Source organism: Monodon monoceros, unplaced genomic scaffold, assembly GCF_005190385.1.
Source record: "Monodon monoceros isolate NGI ecotype Baffin Bay Population unplaced genomic scaffold, NGI_Narwhal_1 Super_Scaffold_22, whole genome shotgun sequence".
NCBI classification, from domain to species: Eukaryota; Metazoa; Chordata; class Mammalia; order Artiodactyla; family Monodontidae; genus Monodon; species Monodon monoceros.
The window spans coordinates 67,149,992-67,166,231 of record NW_021703779.1 but is presented as its reverse complement, the minus strand read 5'-3'; the positions used below and the strand labels follow the sequence as shown (position 1 = coordinate 67,166,231).

The following is a 16,240-nucleotide window of genomic DNA, read 5'->3' as shown; positions in this document are numbered from 1 at the left end:
CCGTAGGGAGAATATATAAGTATATATATATATATATATATATATATATATATATATATATATATGTCTTTAATAAAGTCTGAAAGAATAGAAACTAAATTATGAACAGTGATAGATTTATAGGTTAATGAATGTATTTTTATAACAGTTTTATTGAGATATATTCCACATAAAATTCAATGTTTTTAGTATATTCATAGGGTTGTGCAGCCTTCACTACGATCAATTTTATTTTATTATTTTTTAATTGAAGTATATTTAATTTATAATACTGTATTAGTTTCAGGTGTACAACATAGTGATTCAATATTTTTATAGATTATACTCCATTTAAGGTTATTACAAAATAATGGCTATATTTCTTCATGCTGTACACTATATCCTTGTTGCTTATCTGTTTTATACATAGTAGTTTGTATCTCTTACTCCATATCCCTAGAACATTGTCATCACCCTAAAAAGAATTCCCATATTATACCCTTTAGCTTTCAATCCCCAATCTTTTTACACCTCCACCCTCAGCTCTGAACAACCATTAATCCACTTTTTTGTTTTTATAGATTTGCCTATTCTGGATGTTTCATATTAATGGAATCATACAATATTTGGTCTTTTGTGACTTTTTCCACTTAGCATAATGTTTTCAAGATTCATCCATGTTGGAGCATGTATAAGAATTGGATATACGACAATTTGTTTATCCATTTATCAGTTGATCGACATTTGGGTTGTCACCACTTTTTGGCATATAATGAATAATGTCATGAATATTCGTGTACAAGTTTTTGTGTGGACTTATGTTTTCATTGCTCTTGTATATTTATGGGGGAGTAGAATTGCTGAGTCATATGGTACTGTTTATCATTTTGAGGAACTGCCAAACTGTTTTACAAAGTGTACCATTTTTATTCTCCGCAGAAGTATATGAGGATGAATGTATTACTTTTATAATTAGAAAAATAGTGATTTCCATTTTAGAGGGAGGTAATAAGGATATTTTAACTGTTTCTTTGCAGTTTAAGATTTGTTAGTGGAAGTAGAGATGGAACGGCAAGAATTTGGCAATATCAGCAACAAGAGTGGAAGAGTATAGTGCTAGATATGGCTACTAAAATGACTGGGTAAGATTGGATGTTAGATATTTTAGTGGTTCTCATATGGTATAGTATGTTTTACATTATTGAATTCTATTTAATTATGAAAATAAATATCTTTTTAATTTGGAATTAATTGGTAGATGTGAAGTTTGCATCTGTATATAGTCTCTAAGCACTATTGCATTTTGCTGTTGGTGGACAGATTGGATGATAGGAACATAGCTGACTTATTGAAAATTCTGGTCTCTTGTGATCCAGAGGTCTCTGTGCTTTACTAATGCCCATATAATCATTCTCTGCCCTGATTTTGTATGAGTCATTTTTTATATCTATTTATACTATTTTCTACTTTGAGGATTGCCCCTATTAAATGTCATCGTATGTTTAGATATTTCTCTGACTTACTGAGGATACCTTTATGTTTCATATTGCTAACATTCCTACTTGACATTATAAATACAATTAATCAGAATTCTGTTTCATCATCTTCACTGTTCATTGGAAGATATATAATTCCTCTTTAGGATACTGCAATTCCTTTAGGGTATGACCGGGAAATTAATTATCTTCCCATTAATAACAATATAGAACCAACTTTGTGGTCATAGTCAGTTACTGATAATGTCATTCAATTAAAGCAAAAGTTACTGAATTTCTTACTGCTTTTTTATAAGACCTTTTAGTTTCAAAGATGAATATTTAAGAATAAAGTGTCCATTATATGGTTTCTTCATATTTTCTGGTAGCCAATCTAACCTTGTACTTTATTTTTCAAGGTATCTGCAGATTCCTTTCTAATTTCACTTTTTTGTTCTTGTTCTCATGTAACTAACTATAAAATTTTGGTCATTTTGTGGTTTTTTTTTCCTCCCTAAAATAAGCTTATGGGTATTGCCCTGTGTTACTCTTATTATTTTATTTCATTAATAGTTAAAAGTATAGTTTAGGAGTTTTAAATTTAAAAAGTTGCATGCTTCTGGAGAGATTTTTGCCATAATTTGCTCTGTTAGATGCACCTTTGTTCAAAATTTATGAACCTGATATCATTTTGTTTAGGAATAATTTGGCATCTGGAGAAGACAAGGTCACTAAACTTAAGGTGACTATGGTGGCCTGGGATCGCTATGATACCACAGTTATTACTGCAGTGAACAATTTCCTTTTGAAAGTATGGAATTCTATCACAGGCCAACTTCTTCATACTTTATCCGTAAGTATTCTATTTTTGGAATAATTAAAATGGTCAAAAAGGGCATTATTCTAGAAGACAGGAAATTTAAGTGTTCTAGTTTACTTTCTATGGCTTACTGTCCTTTGGAGAATTAATTATTCAAGGTACCTCTGTTGACATATCAACAAAATAGGGATGGCACATGGTGTAGCTGCTAAAAGCAAGTATGAAAACTTCTTAAGATCCTTTCCAAGTCTGATATTTATTTACGCATTATGTTATCATATGTGGTCAAGGGTATGTAAGTTATTTTGTTTTTAGCATGAGTTGGGATTTTTTGTTGTTAATGTTTTAAGGGTAGAGCTGACTTTATTTTAACAAGGGTAACCTGTATTCTACCTTTGGGGATTAGTTTATGCAAGAAGTAGAGGTAAGAGGAAGAAGTAGGAGAAAATGGTGTCTTTCCTTCTTTCTTTTAAAAAAAGGAATTTGTCATAGTTGAACTCTACTTGAAAGCCTATTTCCTATCTGCTTCAATTATCGATTCATAAGTACTTTCAGAAGGGCCAAGTGATTGCCATATGGTTTACACAGTAGTAAATGATAGGGACTAGATACCAATTCTCATGACTCATTTCTTTGTTGTATGCCATAGTATCATCCTTATTTGATGCCTATGTGAGATAATCTTTTCTAAGGCCTCTGAGGTTTCTAAAGATTTGTTTAATTTTGGGAGGATTTGCAGTTGATCTTTCATATACCTCCCAAGTCCTCCTTCCTAAGTAAAACCCTAACACTGTGTTAGGGGAGTTTTAGATTCTTCCTTTTATCTGTTAAATCAATACTTATCTCATTCTGGCTCTCCCTGTTCCCTGATACAAGTTTCTATTAATATGTGTGGAAAAACCTATACTGTTTGCTTTATTACTTACTAGGAAATGTTTGTCTATGTCAGCACAGTCCAATAAAAATATAATATGAGCCATGTATATAAAATTAATTTTCCTAGTAGCCACAATAAAAAAGAAAAATGTAACAGGTAAAATTAATTTTAATAATATATTTTATTTAACCTAGTATATCTAAAATAGTAACATTTGAACATGTAATTAATATGACATATTAATGAAATTGTTCACATTTTTTCATACTAAATCTTTGAAATCTAGTGTGTATTTTACAATTATAGAACATCTCAATTTGCACTAGCCGCATTTCAGATGCTTAGTAGCCACATGTGGCCAGTGGCTGCAGGTCTTTATCTCTAAAAATCACAGCTTCAAAGGCCATGTTGTAGCCATTGGTTTTATAAAATTCTGTCTTAATAAATATCTTAATTTAGAGTTCTCTTTAGTGGTACACTTCCCATGGGCTGACTCATGGGTCATCTGTTTCCAGTGAATTTTAATGAAGAAATTTTAGAACAGACTATTCTTAGTCCTTGTAACAGTCCAGTCTGCTTAGTTTTGGTATAGAATTTTTGTTTTATGTGTTAACAATTTGTATGTCAGGGTCTTAACTAGGACGTAAAGTTCTTCCATTCAGCAAATACTTACTGAGTATCCACTGTGTCAACCGTTGAGTTAGGAGTAAATGTTAAATTAAAGGGTACCCATCCTCCTGGAGTTTACAGCTTATAAATAAATTTTTAAAAAAGAAACAAGCATTTAATAAATAAATGCTAAGAAAGAAAAGTGCAAAGCAAGTTTCTAATAGGATGACCAAACCTGGTCTGGCAGGTTCAGAAAAAGCTTCCTGAGGAAGTGAAGTTTGGGTTAAGATTTGTAGCTCTCAGCCTAGATGTCACCTCCTTGACAAGGCCTTCCCTGATCAAACAATCTAGAGTAGCCTCCCAGTCATTGTCTTGCTTTATTTTCATCATAGTGTTTATCACTACCTGATATTTTCTTATTGTGTTTATTTGTTTGTTTATTTTCTGTCTCAGTGTGGTCAATAAATATTTGGTAAATTACATATGTGAGAAGGTTGAAAGGTCCCTCTAAGAAGAGGAAAACGCATGTACAAAGGTCTTGAGGTAGAAAGGAGGAGAAAGAAAGCCAATTTTTGGCTACAGCACAGAGAGCAGAAAGAGTGTCACCCCATAGGACTGGAGAAATGGACAGGGGCCAGACCATACAAGGTCTTGCAGGATCTATCCTGATACCAACAGGATACCATGAAAAGGCTTAAAAGCAAAGGAATAGCATGCCTTTGCTATTGCTTTTGAAAAATGCTCTGTAATTCTAGCAATAGAGAGAATAGATTGGAATGAGATAAGAATGACTCTGGGTACACTGTAGGATTCTGTGATAGGATGGGCCATGATGATGATTTGGATTGTGTGGTAGTGGCGGAAATAGAGGTGTGCTTGATAAATAAAAATAGGGCAGATGATAAATCTTAAGACATTACTGAAGCTGACTAGGTTTTGTTTCCCATGACCCAGTGACTATGTCATTTTGGCCAATAATGCAACCCCCTATTTAAAAGCCTCTCTTTCCTAATGTACATTAATGTAGTTGTATCACTATCATTTGAGTTTAACAGTGTAATTTTATTATTTACTGGTTAGGAAACTGAGAAAGTATTTACTATATCAAATTGGATATTCAGCAAGAGATTTTGTTATGATAAATAAATAAGATCTTTGGTAGTCATTGGGAAAAAGTTTTGTGATAATATTTATTGTAATGGATTTTACCTCCTCATCTTCCACTTTTCATTTTGAGCCATTCTGAAGTTACTTTTATATTTTTGTCCATAATGGTAATATGGTAGGATACTCTATTTTTGTATACAATGATTTGGGATAAAATGCACTTTTTAGGTTCACAATATATGATCATTTCTAGAAGCCCCTGATGTGTAATATGCTGACGTGTTCCTAAGTGAAATCCAATTTCAGGATGTCCTGCATGTTTTTCTAAGACTTTGAGCCTATTGTTAAAGATGTACTCTCTAGTCAGGAGTTTAGGAAAATCAACAATGATCTAAATCAGGTTTTGGCAAACTTTTTCTTTAAGAGGCCATATAGTAAATATTTTAGGCTTTGCAGGCCACATATGGTCTCTGTTGCATATTCTTTCATTTTTTACAACCTGTTAAAAAATGTAAAAACCATTTTTAGCTCTCAGACTGTATGTCCAGAAACATCCCGGGGCTAGATTTGGCTTGAAGTTTATAGTTTGCAGACTCCTGTTCTAAGGTCTATAGAGATACTGATATTACTTGATTTATTGTCAGGGAAGCATATGAGCATTGGTTTTCAAACTTATTTTTTTTTTAGCAGCAAATCCATTTTTCAGATAGCATATTAGATGAAACCTTCAACTATAAAATAGATAAAGGTAAAAAGGACAAACTATAGCTTGTTTGAATATATCATGGGGCCTCCCACGATACAATATGAATACCAGTGATAGAGAGTGCTGGATGAAGAATAATGAAGGTTTGTCTGTTATCACTATGTTAGAATTGGGTGTTAATAAAAGATTCTGTTTGTCACATATTTTGTAACCTTTTAATAGCAGAGTCCTAGAAATAAGAATTCCACTTCAGGGACCTGGTTAATGAACTGTAACTGATTTTGACTGTCTTTATTTTAAACACCTTTTCAGGTCTTCTCTCTATTGAATATTTTATGAAATCAGCATTTAAATATATAAGGAACTCTAAACTGTTTCTTATAGCGTGCATGTAGTAAATGCTGTTAAATTTGCATACATGAATTCATCTGAATCAGATTGATAGCATACTCCCGAGATCTTTTAACCAAATAAGCCAGATACTCAGTGTTGCTTTTCATTTTTAACATTGATTTTGTCACAGGGACATGATGATGAAGTATTTGTTTTGGAAGCACATCCATTTGATCAAAAGATCATACTTTCGGCAGGTCATGATGGGAACATTTTTATTTGGGACCTTGACCGGGGGACCAAAATTCGGAATTATTTTAACATGGTAAGGTAAATCTATGCTTAGTTGATATTAAAACAGACTTCTCTTATGTGACAACTTGGTAATTAAAGTATACTTAGTGCCAAGGAACCTCTTGTCATCTGTTTAAATCCATGTAATAACTTAGAGAATTACTCAAGACCCAAGAGTAAGGCCAGTTGAGAATTATGCCTTTCAGGGTATCTCTGTTATTGTGGTGTTAGCACCTTCCAAATTCTTGTTCCCAGCTCTTAATTCTAGAAACTCAAATTTAATAAGCATTTGGAGCTAACACTAACCAAAATCACAAAAAATGTTAATGTTTAAACTATAATCCTAATGAATCACAGCAGTAACTGTATTGTATCTGTCTCTGGTAAGCCCCATATAGCTTAGTTAGTAATCAGAAAGCTGTTTGGCACACATGGAATTGGAGATATGGATACTTCTAAGATATATTTCATACAAACTATGGAAAAATATGGTCAGCCATTCTCTTCTTCCAGTAGAACACCCTCCTGTGGTGATGGGAATACTCATATTCACCATATTTAGTGTTCCTTTCTGAAGAATAGTTCTGACTAAACGTTTCTAAATTGTTGGCCTTTGAGCTCCCTTTTATAGGCTTTATACAGATTCAGAGTGTTAATAATAACCCTCTGCCTTGTGTTAGTGAGATTGATTTGTGTACTTTAATTTTAGGATGGTTCTTTTAAAACTTGCATTACAATTTAAATATGAAGATAATATCTTGACTTTGCTGAGATAGTGCCTTTGTCAATTTGGTTGTGTTTAGGTCTTTTTTATTCTCCTCAGTCATTCATGCAGTTCTTCTTCAGAAATGACATTGCTAGTAATGTTTGTTGCGAAATTCTCCCTAATTTCTTTTAGAGCTTTACTATTACAGTAGGGTTCTGGCTACAGAAGTCAGAGAGTACATTGGCATGTTGATGCATCACAGAATCCAAGATATTAGCAAGCAGAAGCTATTGACCACTTATTATTTTAAAATTACCTCTTAAGATGACTTAAAGTGACTCTTTTAAATTTCAGATTGAAGGTCAAGGCCATGGTGCAGTGTTTGACTGTAAATTTTCACCAGATGGAAACCATTTTGCCTGCACTGATTCTCATGGGCATTTGCTGCTTTTTGGATTTGGATGCAGTAAATACTATGAAAAGGTTAGTATATTTAATTTTTGTTGTAGATTGCAATTTTTTATTGTATCATTCATAAATTTTATTTGAAGTATTCCAGTTAATAAGGGTCACTCTGTGTCAATAGATATAAAATAACAAAGTCACCTTTTTTGGTAAAATTTTTCATCACTGACAGAACATAAAGCTTGGCAGTTCAAATTACTATTAAGATATAGGATGATGTAGATATAAAAATTCATTAGAAGGGACTTCCCTGGTGGCGCAGTGGTTAAGAATCCGCCTGCCAATGCAGGGGACATGGGTTCGAACCCTGGTCTGGGAAGATCCCACATGCCACGGAGCAACTAAGCCCATGCACCACAACTACTGAAGCCTGTGCTCTAGAGCCCATGAGCCACAACTACTGAGCCTGCGTGCCACAACTACTGAAGTCCGCGCACCTAGAGCCCATGCTCTGCAGCGAGAGAAGCCACTGCAATGAGAAGCCCGCACACTGCAACGAAGAGTAGCCCCCACTTGCCACAGCTAGAGAAAGCCCGCACACAGCAATGAAGACCCAACGCAGCCAAAAATAAATAAATAAAATTAAAAATTAAATTAAAAAAAATTCATTAGGAAATCCTTTTTCTTAGAACATATTCTCTGTACTGCCTTTCAGGTGTAATAAGAGAACAATTTTACCAGATTACATCCTCTACTTATCCTAAGTTGGGAATAAACAGCTGGTGACTGAATGCTTATTTTCTTGCTTGGCTACTTTACCTATTATTGATCTTGTTAAAATACTTTGGAAGCTAACTTAATTGGTTTCTTATATTTTAGTAGCTGTGACTTTAGGATAGATTATAGAATCTTGGAGTTGGAAAAGAGCTTAGAATCTTTGAGTTCAGCTCAATACTTGTATCACCTTTGAGTGTCTTTCATGCAATTGATATTTACCTGCCTCACCATTTATATTATACTCCATCTATTCTTATTTGAATAAAAATAAGCAAGAAAAATAGTTATAAAAGTTTGTATTTTTTTGCAACTTAAAAAATAACTAACTTTATCTACTGTGTTGTTGCTTTGCTTCTTCTTATCCTAATTGGAAAAATACAATATTGGAGGGCCAGAAAGTAATATAGATTGTAGAGTTTTGTGGAGAAAAGATAGGATTATGATCTAGGTGATTCACTTCTACCTAGAGGGAACATATGACTATAGAGGACTATAAAGATAATGCAGAAATTATCTGATTTGAAAAACACATGTGCTCTAGGAATGAAATTAAATGCTTATTTATAAATTTCCTGTGCATATTAAATACTAAAAATCTGTCATAAAGATTCCAGATCAGATGTTCTTCCATACGGATTATCGACCTCTTATCCGTGATGCCAACAATTATGTATTGGATGAACAAACCCAACAGGCTCCTCATCTCATGCCTCCCCCATTCTTGGTGGATGTTGATGGAAATCCTCATCCCACAGAATTCCAAAGGCTAGTACCAGGACGGGAAAATTGTAAAGATGAACAGCTTATACCACAGCTGGGATATGTGGCTAATGGTATGTTCTCTACAAAATTAAATTTAAAACATTTTGTAAAATGTTATACTTGCTCCTGTTCTCTCTATAATATATCCCCATGCTAAACTCTAATATATATAATATATCCCCATGTAGTAGGTTATACTATATTTTACCTAATACTTTATTAATTTTCAGTTGCATAGAACTTTTTATCTTACCAGAGTACTTTTGCACTGTTTATCTCACCTGGACACAGATAAATGGACTAGGACAAACAAGAGTACACTCAAACAGAGAATGTGCTGACCTGCTTTCTTAGAACCTGAACATATGTATGATCCTGTTGTTTATAGTATTGGCTTCTAGTGATGATTAAATGTACTAACTTTAATGTGTCAAGCTTTTATAATTGGTGAAATTCCACTGCTCATAATATTAGTATTCTAATTTGACAGTACATAGTTAATGGACTGAAGAAGAGGAAATTTCAAGAACTACAAACTGGGTAGTGGCTGTTTACCCATCCTTATGTGTGAAATGTAAAGAATTATTGAGTTTTGGGGTGGGGGATGCTGAGTGTTTAAATAACACTCAACCTTGGAGGATACTGAAGCAGTGATGAGTGTGATGCATGATGGCAACATAGCAGAAAAAGACATTGAAATAAGATATTCTCTATTAAAGCAACTCTTCTGGTTGGCATATTTCCCTTAGGTATGCTGCCTCCACACCACCCCCCACACCAGAATGCCTTCATACCTTAGTTTGTTACTTGTAGGTTTTCTTCCAAGTATGAGGTAATGAGTTATTTATTTGCAAATGGAATTTTTTTTCCTTTTTTTTAATATATTTTGGCTGTGCCATGCGGCATGCGAGATGTTTCCCCGACCAGGAATTGAACCCAGGCCTCCACAGTGAAAGCACTGAATCCTAACCACTAGGCCACCAGGGAACTCCTGCAAATGGAATTTTATATCCTTACTAGGGAATTAAGACTTGACCTTTCTAGAATGAAATGTTGCATATCCTTTTTTATTGTCTCTCTCATAAAGATTTGTAGAGCAATGAAATGGTGTTATACATGTGCCAATAGTTACTTCTTTGATGTCATATTTATTAAATAAGGGGGAAAAGCATGAATATTAATAGGAGGTAAAACTGAAAGCATTTGAATAAAAAAAGCTGTAATTCATATTTTACTTCCAGTAAGACCTGATCACTTGGCTACTCTACTAGATGCCATTTAATCTGACTAGAGGACAAGATGAAAAATAGGTCTAAGATGTATTTAAGAAAGAAAAAGATCATAGAAGTAAATAAGTTTTTATTCAGATGTAATCATTGAATTTCATTATAAGAAATAATTTCTATACTCATCCATATAATGAGGTATTATCAAAAGAGACAATATTTGGGGCTTCCCTGGTGGCGCAGTGGTTGAGAGTCCGCCTGCCGGTGCAGGGGACACGGGTTCGTGCCCCGGTCCGGGAAGATCCCACGTGCCGCGGAGCGGCTGGGCCCGTGAGCCATGGCCGCCGGGCCTGTTCATCCGGAGCCTGTGCTCCGCAACGGGAGAGGCCACAACAGTGAGAAGCCCGCGTACCGCAAAAAAAAAATAAATAAATAAATAAATAAAAAGAGACAATATTTGAAAGACCATAATTGATTTCTTTCAGAAAGGAAATTCTCACGAAAGATGCAAAGCATTTTTGGTATTTTCAGTTAAACTTATTAAAACCTTACTCAAGGGCTTCCCTGGTGGCACAGTGGTTGAGAGTCTGCCTGCCGATGCAGGGGACACGGGTTCGTGCCCCGGTTCAGGAAGATCCCGCATGCCGCGGAGAAGCTGGGCCCGTGAGCCATGGCCGCTGAGCCTGCGCATCCGGAGCCTGTGCTCTGCAACGGGAGAGGCCACAACAGTGAGAGGGCCGTGTACCGAAAAAAATAAATAAATACATAAAATAAAGAAAAAGAAATACAAAAAAAAAAAAACCTTACTCAAATCTCTACTCCCAACTTTTAGCTTGGAATATTCTATAGAGAAAATTAATTTTTAAATTAATAATTTAATAATTTTTCTTTAAGGTGAGAAGGCTCTCATAATAATGTCTAGTTTGGGGACATTGGTTAAGTTAAACACACAAGCTGACATATTTAAAAGTTCTTTAAAAAATATTTTGTTTGCTATACATTTTATTTTCATTTTAATCCCTTTAAAAATATTTGTCTAGAAACTTATAGATTAAGCTTGATTTTACTATATTTATGGTACACTGAAATGTAAATAATTTTGTGGCTTTATATCTTTGGTCCAATTAAGGTGATGGTGAAGTAGTAGAACAGGTAATTGGGCAACAAACCAATGACCAAGATGAGAGCATTCTTGATGGAATAATCAGGGAGTTACAAAGAGAACAAGATCTGAGGCTAATTAATGAAGGAGATGTTCCACATTTTCCAGTTAATAGATCATATTCTTCTAATGGTGGTAAGTATGTGTATATTTGTAAAAGGTATGATGAATGTACTTTAATTATTTTACTTGTACCAAGTAATTACATGTGAGGAACATTTTAGGTTTTTAAATAAAAGCAACATTTTTGTTAATTTACAGTTGTGATATGATACACTAAAGTGCCATACTCTATCATTTGGGGCTAAAGTGATTTAGCATCTCCTAAGGAATACAGATGGTGTATTTTATTTTATTTTATTTTGTTTTTTGGGTTTTTTTCGGTACCAATAAGTCTTTATTCATTGTATTTTCCCAAGGAAAAGAAGGGGAAGGGGAAAGGGTCAGCATGTGTGTTACAAAATGATAGCAAATGGGAAAGGAAGTACCTGGCACAGCAAAATCAACCAACAAATAAACACTGCCCAGATGGAGTCGCCAAAGCCCAAGGGGGCTCAGTCTCCTGCAGTTCAGTAATGAGGGGAAGGGATGAAGAACAGGTACATGCTTTTCTACCCTCACTCCCTCCCCATAAATTCAAGATTTCACACAAAGTTTTGGTTTCTAGCAGTAAACATGGAGTTACATTCATCCATCTCCTATTAAACAATTTTGTGGCCACTTTGACATAAGTTTCTTGCACCTGCATAAAAGTTCCTGAGTGACTTGGCTATACATTCATCTTTCCTTTTGTGGTCTCCCAACCCCACTTCCTACATGGAAGGCCCCCTCGTTGCTCCTCTTTACCCCAGGATTAGAGATTAAAGTAGGTTTTAATCCATCCAAAGACAGCAGTCTGTTTGGCATGAATCAAATCAAGGAATGGTCATGACTCAGGAGATTGAGAACAAGGGATGGTGAGTTCTTAGCTTCTTCAGGATTTTTGCACAAATCATTTAATCACAGACACCCCACAAATTAAACGTATAGGTGTATGGACTATTTTTGGGGAGGGCACGAAGGGGGAAAGAAGAGGGGGTAGGAATACAGTTTTTAGGACAGAAGGTCTTGTTCGAAATAGGAAACAGGGAAGGGGAACACAAAAGAAAGTGTAGTTCAAGATCTCCCACTTCAAGAAGAGGGGCCCCCAAGTTTATGTTTCAGATCTTTTTGGCTGGTGCAGACCTTTTGTCAAAGATGCTTTGGCTATTTTTTTCAATATAAAAAGTTTGTAAACAATAAAACCCCAAAAGAACATGGAGAAGACCAACACATTATATTTACACAAACTAGGCCACCTAGCAATCACCAAATCAGCTACTTGTGAAGTCCTACGAAGTCCAGACAAATACAATAACTAGAGGGGATCAGACACACATCACCCAATGCATTCTATTGCATTTGCCCCGTTACAACACAGTGAGGTAGGTTTGCAGTGATCTCACAGCATGTAAACGAAACCCCCTTTTCTCCTTTAGCTACCATGACACTAATTACTGCTGCAGCAGGGCAGGACATTGGCTCTGGGAACCACAAAGAAGCCATCACTGATGGTCTCTCTGGAAACCAAGGAGGAAAAGTCCAGAATTGTTAAAGATTAAGGATCTTGTCCTTGCTTCATATATCCATCCCTGGGCAGCTCAAGATGGGTACAGAGGCATCATTCTTAAAACCTGTCCTTACCAACTCGCAGTTTTCACAAAAACACATACAGTATACCCTGTTGTGTATGTTAGGCCTAGCCCAATCCACTGAAGGATGGACCTGGTATGTAAAGCGAGTCCTATGCCCTGGGATTAGAGGTCTGGAACAGGAATCCTTTATCACACATACAGATGACCTCTGCCTAATCTTGGCTTCCTCTCTCTGCACCTTTTACCTGGCCCAGCCTCTCCTAACCTCTCTGTACCACCTTTTTCTGTTCAGACCAATTTCCAATCTTTCAGTAGAAGGAGACCAAGCCATGGGGCAACCCAGTTAAAACCTAGTCTCCCATGAAACATTGAAGATGGAGGGGTTTCAAGAGGACACTGTGGCAGAAAAGCCAGCTCTAATTGGCAAAAATGAGGTAGTTCAATAGGCTATATGCTCCAAATAGTTGTTCTCTCTGGTGGTAGAGCAACAAAAAGTATTCCTGCTGTGCAGACCCGGAGCTGCTGCCGACTTATCCCTGTGATTGCTCACGTACCTGAGAACACAGTGCAGGAATGAGGGCCTTAGATTAAAATACACAAAAATACAAAACCAGAATATTTATATTATGAAAAAAAGTTAAAATGCACAAGATACGTCATTCGCACACAGCTAGTGCAGTTGGCATCCTGAAGAAAGTGGGACCCAAGGTACAGTAATCCAAGGGAGCAAATAAATAAAATTGTATTGGCCCAGAATGGGGTGGGAGTGAGCTTAGAAGCAGCAGGTCTGCAGCTGTTCCCTCAACCCCCCTTTTGCCTGTCATCACAACCCACTGCTTGGGACAGTTCTCTCAGCACTCTCTCCCAGGAGGAGATTGTGAGCAGACAAGATGTGGAAAACCCTGCCTTACCCCTGAGATATTTCCTCCCACAGAATGTAGTGGCTTGTGGGTTGGGTCCATCAATCTGGTCTCATGCTTAATCTTTTCACCCTGGCACGGGAAATATCATTCCATATCCTTCTTGAAGAGTAAAACAACTTCCCTATCCAGGCCACTTTCAAAAGCTGGAGATTCTGGGGGTGGAGACTCAGATAAAGCGTGCAGGAAGGGTTACCCCCCAAAGCCCTCACGTGCATTTGGATAGACCATGATTGGAGTTTCTTTGCCTCAGCCCTTCCCCCCACCAAGAGGGAAGAGGGGGTGACGCTTTGGCCCCCGGCCTGAGATATATGGCAGTGCCAGCTGCCCCCTACCCACCCTGTCCCCACTTTCTCCACTCTGCCGATTGATGCCTGTTCCTCAAAACTTTCTGATCACAAACGGATAGCCCCCACCCACTGGCTCAATTCTGGGCCTCTGGGAGCATGGCAGGGCTATGGATCTCTTCTTCCTCCTCCCGAAAGTAGGCTGGCTTTCCCTGTGAGCTGGGAGCTTGCTGGGCCTTCAGTGGACACAAGGCTACCATATGGTTGATGCTCTGGCAGAAGTGCCACTTCTTGGGCTGGTGTGGCAGTTTGCATTCCTTGGCATGATGGTCTAGACCTCCACAGTTGTAGCACCTGTCTCCCTTTGATCTGCGTTTCTGCATGTTCTTCCCTTTGGGCCGCCTCTCACTCCCAATACAGAACACCCCACTAGGGCCGGTGACTCGGATAGATTCCAGGCCCTTGGCGGACTTCTTAAAGGTGAACTCTACGGCCTCACCCTCCTTCAGGCTCCGGAAGCCCTCCATGTGCAGCTTACTCTGGTGCACAAAGACATCCACCGGGGGGTCGAGTGTGACCCCGGCGCGGGCAGTCATAGACAGGAAGCCGAATCCCATGCGCACGTTGAACCACTTACAGATGCCGGCTCCGTGCAGCAGCTGCGGCTCCTCGGCCGCCCGGGCCGCGTCCTCCTGCGCCTCCTCCGGCCGCCACCTGCAAACTGCTGGTTTGACACAGAGCCCATGGTAGTCGGCTGAGCCTGCGGCCCCGGGCCCCAGGTCGGCCGGCTGCTGGCCCCAGAGAAGTCCGGAGGCAAAGGGGTGGCTCGGAGAAGAGGCTGCTACATCTTCCCCAGCACAATAGCGGTGGGAGGGCCCCTATTTTGTTTTTATAAATTTATTTCATTTATTTATTTTTGGCTGTGCTGGGTCTTCATTGCCACGTGCAGGTTTTCTCTAGTTGCAGTGAGCTGGGGCTACTCTTCGTTGCAGTGCGCGGTCTTCTTATTACGGTGGCTTCTTGTGTTCTGGAGCACGGGGCCTAGGCGTGTGGGCCTCAGTAGTTGTGGCATGTGGCCTCAGCAGCTGTGGTTCACAGGCTCTAGAGCGCAGGCTCAGCAGTTGTGGGCTTAGTTGCTCCATGGCATGTGGGATCCTCCTGGACCAGGGCTCGAACACGCATCCCCTGCATTGGCAGGCGGATTCCTAACCACTGCGCCACCAGGGAAGCCCACAGATGGTGTATTTTAGTATACTGTTTTCTGTTAACTCAGTTAAGTATTTGCAGTCTTTACTTTTGTTCTAATAAGCAAGGTGCTACAATAAGTCCAGCCCCTTCTAGGGGAACCAACCTAAAAGTTTTCAAAATTAAAGCCACTTTAAATTTAAAAATTAATACTAAAATAATTTGCCCTCCTTTGTTGAAAAGGAAGCAACATATCATCTGTCTCTCGAGTTTACAAAAATACACTGGAAGACAAGAAGCCCTCTTCTTAGGGAATACAGATACAACTTCTTTTTTTTTTTTTTCTTTTTTGCGGTACGTGGGCCTCTCACTATTGTGGCCTCTCCCGTTGCGGAGCACAGGCTCCGGACACGCAGGCTCAGTGGCCATGGCTCACGGGCCCAGCCGCTCTGCGGCATGTGGGATCTTCCCGGACCGGGGCACGAACCCTCGTCCCCTGCATCGGCAGACGGACTCTCAACCACTGCACCACTAGGGAAGCCCCAGATACAACTTCTTAATTGACTTTGACAAGTTTGATTCTAATTCCCAGTATTATTCCAATCTATTGTATGTCTTCCTTCACTTTACATGAAGTGTGTCTATGCAGCTGAGTTTTATATAATCTTAGCCTATGTCAGTTTTACTTTTATCAAGAACTATTAGTTCTGTTTAAAATGCAGTCCTCATATGGGATTGTGGCAAATGTGTTTCTTTTTATATTTACATAATTGAGGTCATTTATTTGGGTATTGTGACATTTTGGAGTCCACAGAAATGAATAAGGTGATTTAAATTTGAGGTGATTCACAGGGTCTTTTACTCATTTCCTGATTTCTTTAGTATCCCATAAAATTAAAATAAAAACATTCTTTGTTCATGTCATTTGGAGCACCTA

General features: G+C 37.8%; 1 protein-coding gene and 1 pseudogene across 5 annotated transcripts in view; one reads left to right on the top strand and one right to left on the bottom strand.

The window, feature by feature from the left end:
* The window catches only part of BRWD3 (bromodomain and WD repeat domain containing 3), a 127,673-nt gene that overhangs the window by 60,160 nt on the left and 51,273 nt on the right, over nucleotides 1-16,240 (top strand). For all 5 annotated transcript variants that reach the window (XM_029240647.1, XM_029240650.1, XM_029240649.1 and 2 more), the window contains 6 exons: nucleotides 1,017-1,121; nucleotides 2,154-2,307; nucleotides 6,097-6,231; nucleotides 7,261-7,389; nucleotides 8,696-8,921; nucleotides 11,206-11,373. In XM_029240647.1, the coding sequence (XP_029096480.1) occupies nucleotides 1,017-1,121; nucleotides 2,154-2,307; nucleotides 6,097-6,231; nucleotides 7,261-7,389; nucleotides 8,696-8,921; nucleotides 11,206-11,373 (917 nt within the window). The remainder of the gene's footprint in view (nucleotides 1-1,016; nucleotides 1,122-2,153; nucleotides 2,308-6,096; nucleotides 6,232-7,260; nucleotides 7,390-8,695; nucleotides 8,922-11,205; nucleotides 11,374-16,240) is intronic.
* LOC114906093 lies at nucleotides 14,256-14,863 on the bottom strand (annotated as a pseudogene).